The sequence below is a fragment of the Sinocyclocheilus anshuiensis genome, unplaced genomic scaffold (assembly GCF_001515605.1).
Source record: "Sinocyclocheilus anshuiensis isolate Anshui unplaced genomic scaffold, SAMN03320099.WGS_v1.1 scaffold436, whole genome shotgun sequence".
Taxonomy (NCBI): Eukaryota; Metazoa; Chordata; class Actinopteri; order Cypriniformes; family Cyprinidae; genus Sinocyclocheilus; species Sinocyclocheilus anshuiensis.
Window position 1 is genome coordinate 2,943,848 of NW_015560618.1, and position 8,055 is coordinate 2,951,902.

At 35.2% G+C, this 8,055-nt stretch overlaps 2 protein-coding genes across 6 annotated transcripts in view; one reads left to right on the forward strand and one right to left on the reverse strand.

Moving 5' to 3' along the window:
- The window catches only part of LOC107681770 (tyrosine-protein kinase JAK1-like), a 24,449-nt gene extending 21,152 nt beyond the window's left edge, over positions 1-3,297 (reverse strand). For 2 of the 5 annotated variants that reach the window (XR_001633299.1, XM_016478089.1), the window contains exons 1-5: positions 1,847-1,923; positions 1,397-1,585; positions 1,201-1,324; positions 974-1,109; positions 737-888 (exon numbers count right to left, since the gene is read on the reverse strand). Coding sequence is in view for 4 of the 5 variants with exons in the window: in XM_016478089.1 (XP_016333575.1) it covers positions 737-888; positions 974-1,109; positions 1,201-1,324; positions 1,397-1,520 (536 nt within the window). In the remaining variant the exon portion in view is untranslated. Of the gene's footprint in view, positions 1-736; positions 889-973; positions 1,110-1,200; positions 1,325-1,396; positions 1,785-1,846; positions 1,929-3,196 lie in introns of those variants that run through there. The other 3 variants (XM_016478092.1, XM_016478091.1, XM_016478090.1) reach the window with 3 other exon arrangements.
- LOC107681772 (leptin receptor gene-related protein-like) lies at positions 2,801-7,705 on the forward strand. The gene is made up of 4 exons (XM_016478094.1): positions 2,801-2,906; positions 3,442-3,517; positions 3,589-3,772; positions 5,551-7,705. Exons 1-4 carry the CDS (start codon positions 2,888-2,890, stop codon positions 5,665-5,667), a joined length of 396 nt encoding a protein of 131 aa, XP_016333580.1. The 5' UTR covers positions 2,801-2,887; the 3' UTR covers positions 5,668-7,705.
- Positions 7,706-8,055: the final 350 nt, after the last annotated feature.

Genomic DNA, 8,055 nt, shown 5'->3' on the forward strand with positions numbered 1-8,055 from the left:
GTCGTCACATGTGGTTGCCGCAAGCCCGCCGGACGCTCCTTCGTCGAATCCGCCGGCCGCGCCGTTCTCAAGCCCGCAGGCCGTTCCATTTTATGGAGGACTGTTTCCTGATCCTGGTAGCCTAAACCTGAATGCCGGCTGTTCTGACTCACAGACTGTAAGTAAATTTTCATTTTTAAAGAATTTGCCACTGATGATTGTTTGTCATTTCTCCGATCACAAATGCAGACATGGTTTTATGTTTACGCGGCATGATGCAACGCAATGCGTAAAAAGACAGTACAAGTCATTATAATCCGTAAATATGTCCCCACTGGATGCAACAAATGCCTCATTTATAATGGGTTTTATTGGTTTTGTCTCGTCGCACCGGGATCACAGTATGTTAAGGGGCGTAACATTTCCGTCACACGCTTGAGGTATTCGGCCAATCACAACGCACTGGATAGCTGGCCAATCAGAGCACACCTCGCTTTTCAGACTGATGAGCTTTGTAAAAATCGACGCGTTTCAGAAAGGCGGGACATAGAGGAGAAACAATAATGTACAGTATGTGGAAAATAATGTGTTTTTTGAACCTTAAACTGCATAAACACATTTCATTACACCAAATACACAAAATAATGCTATTTTTAGCAACATCATATGACCCCTTTAAAAAATGTTGCTACAGTCTCAGTCATGAAAAATAAACTTTAAAGACTAAAAAAGTGCCATAAAGTACTCTTGCTCTTACTCAAATTCACAGACAGGAAGATTTTTTTCAATGGCATCATGGGAGATGGCCATCACCGCCATTCCCAAACACTCATTTTCTATGAGCTGGACGTCATTCTCATCACGAGTGCTACGCAGCGGTGCCAGATCACTCTGAAAGTCACACTGACTCTGCAAAACACACGTACAATTGAGCAGCCACAACTTTCTTGACCAGCACGTCCTTTAAAAGCAGGCAATGTTTTTGTCACCATACCTGTGCGTAGAGGTACGTTAGTGAAACTATATCCAGAACAGCCGTTCCTGTAGACCCCGTCCCTCGCTTGAGACTGTGTCTGGACACTGGATGAGATGTCTTGAGAGATGTCCCATGCCAGTTTGTAAAATAGAATCTGCCCCACGAATGGCATTATAATGTCAATATGTAACATCATTTCAAATATCACACAAAACAGGGAAGAAAAACGAAAAGTCCAGGAATACCTCATGCGATAGTAAAGCTTCAATCTTGTAGTCTCATCAATAGTGAATGAGTGATTGGGTGCATACCAGATCTGGCTAAATTCATCATAAAGGGCGAACAAACTGCTACACAGTGGAGATATACCTGTAATAGCGAGACATTATTGAGTCTGTGATGATTACAGTGTTTGTTTTGTGGAATAGCTGAAAAACCTACCCAACTTCTTGGCAGCTTCGACACACAGCTCCTCTGCTGTGAAACTTCCTGAGAGATGAATGATCTGGTGTGTCTCTGGCAGGTAAAAATGGATCTCGAGCCCCTGTAATATCACTGAGGCCATGACTACTTCTTGTTTTTCAGCGCTTTATCAGTGAGGTCCCGGCAATATTCCATTCCAACAATTTCCTAAGTATAGTAAAATAAGATTCTGTCATCGTACATATGGTATAGAACAACATTTCCCTCTTTGAAATACAGTAAGGCGTGTTCTTTACGAACACCTGGACTCTTTACAGACAGTTTAATAGAAACTGAAAGTTCGCAGAAGAGCTCAATTCACGGCTAACACACTTCTCTCCTATTTCTGACTGTCATTAGTGTGTCTGGATTCTTACAGCGACATCGAATGAACTTATACAAGATAGAAATCATGGAAACGAATTTTACCTTACCGTCGAAAGATCATCTGGACGAAAGTCTCTTCCGAAGAAATTGATGATGACGAGTTTCGGATAAATTTCGTGACCCACACACTGAACCTGATTGGCTGTTTGACGTTGACGTCACCTTTATTTAACCCTTAATTCAGGAGAGTTTCTGTCACTGTAACATGATCATGAAACAGACCTCCTGAGAAAGCCTCGTTTTCCAGCGAAATCAATTTCAAATGTCCACATTATGGCATTTTCTAGTCTCGGATGTTGTCATTTTGTAGATTTCTTCTTTCCCCAATACAAACTTGCACAGTAAATTCGATTAAATATGTATGCATTTTATTGTTTAGGCTACTTTAAGATGAACTAGGCTAATATAATACTCATTATTAGTAGATAGACCGACAGAGAGACATAAACTAAAAATAAAAAATACTTCAAAAGTATTTTTTAATCTTAGTTAATGTTAATATTCAAATCCAAAGTTTTATCTGGTAATGTTATTTAACGGACCTGAGCTAACATGATGTAACAGTAAAACAATCCAAATCAAAACAGTACGTTAACAAAGATAAATAAATACTGTAACAAATGTAGGCTATTGTTCATTGTTAGTTAATGCATTAACTAATAACTACAGTTACAGATAGAGACTGAACCGACGTAAATATTACTACTACTACTACTACTAGGCTAATAATATAGGCTAATAATAATAACAACAACGATTATTTATTTGTTTGTTTTTCTGGAGATCAGTAGATCTCAGTAGACAAGTAGTAGACAATATTTTATCAAGAAACAACAAGAAGAGGTAAAAAAGTTAAAAACAGATACAAGACACACACACACACACACATGTATATTTATATATATATATCAAATAAATATATTATAAAGTTCACAAACTTGAAAAGTTTTTAAGATCAGTAGATTCTCTGTAAGTTTTTGTAAGACTGCTCCTTTAAGGGTGTATCAGTAGTTTGAGGAAATAGGAAGTCAGTCCAGTAACATTTAGCACAAAGACTAAAAACAAAACAAAAGGCGTTTGTGAATGATGGCAGGAATAAAAGGTAAAGCTAAACGGCAACTCTTGTTCTGATCAGTGCAACACTTTATAACACTTTATAACACTTTTAACAAACCACGCTGATGCTTTTACGAGTGCATCTGCTGTCGATATTAACCTAAGTCTTGTAGCTATACTTTGTTGAAGTTTCATAACTACAGACTGCTACGTAAAAGGTCTAAGTATAATGTAACTGCAGATTGGTTAGTTAAAATAAAATCTAGTAAGTGTCATGAAGCGATGGAAAATAATACGTTGTCAACTACGGTTTAAGTTTTACTTAGATTTACTTACTTTAGTTATACTGTTGTGCGGTAGTCTTTTTTTTCCGGTCATATTCAGTATTTAACCGATGATAATCAAACTGAGAAATGATCTTAAACATGAAAAATCACGGAATTTATTTATACGCGGTTTAGTCACCAAGTACGTCACTTCTGCAGTTGCGAGCTATGGCCGCGAGGGGGCCGTACAAACTCACGTAATGTTGCAGTGCTCAAATCCTTGGCCCTTGACTAATCTGAATTATTGCTTTTCAGCTCTTGTTGCGTTATCCTTCAGTGGTGCACTTGGACTGACTTTTCTCCTTTTGGGATGTGCACTGGAACATTTTGGGTAGGTCTTCTTTTTTAAAGATCTTAAGTGCAGTAATTGAAGATAACCTCTATGTGCTTCTTTCCTCACAGAGTGTACTGGCCAATGTTTGTCCTGGTCTTCTACATCCTGTCACCTATCCCAAATTTAATAGCCAGAAGGCATGCAGACGACACTGAGTCAAGCAATGCATGCAGGGAGCTTGCATACTTCTTAACCACTGGAATTGTGGTGTCAGCATATGGGCTACCCCTTGTGCTTGCAAGAAAATCTGTGGTGAGTTCAGAATATGCTTTATGTCCTGCTTCGGTTTTATCTTGACCTTTTTTATGCTAAAAAGTGAATAGTTCACCCAAAAATGACAATTCTGTCATCATTTACTCACCCTCAAGTTTTTCTAAACCTGTATGAGTTTCTTTCTTCTGTTTAACACAAAAGAAAGGTATTTTTAAGAATGTTGGTAACCAAGCATTTGACGGTAGCCACTGACTTACAAAGTATTGATTTTTTCTAAAAAATTAAAAATAAAACTGCCCCGAACACACAAAAACAACAACAACAGAGAACTAGTGAAAAATGTTAAAACAAAAATGTCCATGTTAGACGTCACAGGTCGTTGGCATAATTTTTGACTTCATAAAATCAAATCGAGTCTGCATCAAATTTGTTGAGTAAAAAAAAAAAACGATATAAGGTTCAGCGTCTTTGTTTCTGCAGCAATATGTTTGAGGATCTTCATATTAGTTCAGCAGTCTGATCCAGTGTCAATAACAGGACAGATAAAAGTCAGTTCATAAATACTGGACTTTAAATAATTACAAAATTACTATCAGCACATTTTAAAAGTACTAAGTCAGTTCTTTAAATTAGTTTTTAGTTCAAACCCATCTAGGTAAGAACAAGCTCCAGTCAGAGGTGGTTTGTTCCTCCTGTACGTCCATCGGTGGACTCTGAGAGTCTTATGGCACTCCAGACGTTTGTGCTGTTGACCAAACGAGAGCCTCTGTTACCTGATGTTGAGCAGATCCTTTACAAAAGTTGAGGCTACCATCAACTATTTGGATACCAATGTTATTCAAAATATCTTCTTTTTGGTTCAACAGAAGAAAGAAACTCATACAGGTACAGAACAAGTGGATGGGGGTGTAATGATGACAGAATATTCGTTGTTGGCTAACAACATATAATACAATACAATAAAACGTATAATTTTAGCGTATAATAAAAACATGTACAAGTCACGTTTAACCTAAAAAGAAAGAAAGAACGAAATATATTTTATTTATATATTTTGTATTTAATTTTACTTTACATTTTATTTCATTTTTAACCAATTCATACTTTTTCATATTTTTTATACTATTTAGAGATGCTATTATAGTTAATTTATTAATATAGCAAGTTTATTAATAGTTTTTTTAATTTGAATATTTTGTTTTAATTTTGAATTTCGTTTGTCATTTTGCTGTGGTTTTGTTGTTGTTGTTTTTTTTCAATTTTTTAATAATATATGTGTATTTGTAATATATATTTTAATATATGTCTATAGTTTTATTATAAAATGTTTTGTTATGCTGTATTTTATTTCAGGTAACAGTTTATTTCAAATAGTGATCATTTTAGTTGTGCTTTCAGCTTTTTTTTTTTTTTAATCAAATATAATAACTGATGAGAATGTGGATATTTCTGCATTAATGAAAATTAGGGTCGATTAAAATGCAGATACCTTACTGGTTTTTGAAAATAGTCTGTCTTCCGTTCTTTAAATTATTATTTCTTGCTTTTTTAATCAGATTTCCAGGTCAAATATGACCCATACAGCTCATATAATAATAGCTTAGAGGGTTATAACAGAATTCTGTTTTGTACAAGAGGAAGAACCTTCACTCTGGTGGCATTGATTAAATTTCATTATATTTTTGGTCAGATTGCATTTAGTGCTCACAGTGTCCTCAAAATGACTTAAAAGCTTATACAGACAGAATATGCTTTCTAAAATGGCAAACCAGACAGTACACTGAATGAATGAAACTAATGGCTGTCTTCCTCTGCAGATCCAGTGGGGCGCCTGTGGCCTGGTAATGGCAGGCAATTGTGTCCTTTTTCTGACCATTCTGGGTTTCTTCCTGATATTCGGAGGTGGAGATGACTTTAGCTGGGAACAGTGGTAAAACCTATCTGGAAGAAGAACATAACTGCATTATATACTACGAAACTTTAAATAGCTTGCCGTGGCAATGCTGATTAACCCAGGCCTTGACAGAGACTGTGTCCATTGCTTTGTTTTACTCTGGGTTATGGCTGCTTTGGTGCTCTGCTTCTGCCTTTTCATTTGCATTACATATGCATGGCCCTGTGTATACAATAATTTGCTTAAAAACGGTAATTATGAAGTTGCATTTATAGAAATATTGCATTTAAACTTGTTTGAACAGCAAAAAGGGTAAATCTCACAAAACCTGTATAGTACAGTTTGGCTCATATTTACTCAAATCAAAAGCAAAAAACAATCAATTATGATTTGCTTAAATAAAATGAAGCCTGTGTTTGGAACATTTAAGATTTTTTTGTATTAAGTTTAAAATTAAGATTTCTTCCCCACCCTCTCATCAACAGATGTGTTTTTTTTTTTTCAACACAATGCAAAAATTATTTATTATTTGATATATTAAAAACAAATCATTTGATCGCTGTCATTTTTTTAAATTTTGCGGTATTACACAAGAGGTTCGCAATCATTCGGAAAAAGTCCTAAAAGTAGGCTTCTACACTGTTTTTGTGAGATTCGTGTTCAAATAATTAATTTTAGTGTGAACTAGAAATCTTTTATGCAAGCCAATTAAACCATCATCAAGATTTAGAATTTAATAATACACAAAGGTAAGCATAGAATGAACATTTTTCTCTCTCCTTTTTTAGCAGCTTGAATTGTTAGTACTTAATTATCCTGATTAAATTATGAATGATCATCATTTGCACTTGATATACAGGCCTGGCAGTTAAGAGGCATAATGAATTATAAAAACAATGCCACCTAAGAGCAATGCTTTGTGTTTGCAAACAGAAGCACTGTAACCATGGCAGTCTATGAAGTGTTTTTGTCTTGTCTTGGGTCTGTAGAAACAGGAAGAAAAGTTTTAAATGCGTGCAGAATACAATCATAAACAGCCTTTCAGTGATTATAGAATGCTTATTATAGTTGCTTTTTATTGGAACGGCATAGGATTCATGAAATTCCACAGACAGAATTCCACATCATAGCTTATGAAACATTATGACATGATTATGTAATTTAATATATTGTAGGCTATATAGTAAATGAATAGAGTGTCTGAGATCCAGTTTCACCTGAAAGACACAGTGTTCAAGTTTAATGACTGACAGTTTCACACTACTTCTGTTGTCATTAATAGTTTATAAAGGATTATAAGTTTATCATTTTATCCACTGTTTAAAATCTTCCTGTTTTGTTTCTTCAGAGGTTAGACTGACTTGTATAAGGGATGTTTTTGATATATCTTTGTGATCTTGTTTCAGCACTTTCAAACAATATCTATTTGATTATATGAATAAAAAAAAAAACACTTGAATTTTTCATTTTTTGTCTTGTCATAAGTTTGTCTTTTTCAGTAACTCTATATAATTAGCGTCACCGTTTATGTTTAAAATTGCACTCTTTTTGACCAATGTGACTTTAAATCATAGCAATGGCTTCTGTTGATGTCAAGTGCCAGACTACTTAGAGAGCGGAGAAATACAGACCAGAGGATGGCTGTTCAGTGAGTGTAACTAATATATAAGGTCTGTTTCAAAGACATGTTCACACTGAAATATAATGCATGTGAGTGACAGCACAATGACAGATTTGAATTTACATCTGGTTTACTTCCCATGTTTGTTGCAGACACAGGATGCCAATGCAGAGAGTAAAGATGTTACATACGATATTTTTGTATCTGGAGGTGGCAGATACTGTAGGAGTGTGTGCAGAGTAACTGTGAAATCACTGAAGCTTGAATATGATGGGTATGAGAAAGCAAGCCATAAGATTTTTCTGGATTGTTGCACCTGTGTGGTCTGTCAAGGTCAGGTGATCACCTTCAACATCTCAGATGTTTATTTATTTATCTGGAGGTCTTGGTCTTCAGAATCTCAATTCAGCTCCTGTTAATGTCTTCATAATTGTTTTTGATAATAATTTTGATTATATTTGGGCCATAAATGGAATTAATTCACTTTTGGAAATTTTGGCAAACAAGACAAATAAAATACATTCATTTTGGCAAGAAAAAGTTTTTTTTCTTGTTTTAAGCTTCATGTCACTTTATTCATATATTCTCTATATATTCTCAAGTAATTTTGGCCTCTGATTTTAAAGGGGTTATAGGATGCCCATTTTCCACAAGTTGATATGATTCTTTAGGGTCTTAATGAAAAGTCTGTAACAGGAGGATGCATTCCCTTCAGAAACAAACGTAATCCACTGCAGTTCAGCGGCTCAGATGTCGGGAGTAAATGACGACTGCTATGTTCATTATTACATCCAACAACAGAACACC

Coding starts and splice junctions, on each gene's coding strand:
- LOC107681772 (XM_016478094.1), top strand. Junction 3,518..3,588: donor TGTGCACTGGAACATTTTGG/GTAGGTCTTCTT, acceptor CTTTCCTCACAG/AGTGTACTGGCCAATGTTTG. Junction 3,773..5,550: donor TGCTTGCAAGAAAATCTGTG/GTGAGTTCAGAA, acceptor CTTCCTCTGCAG/ATCCAGTGGGGCGCCTGTGG.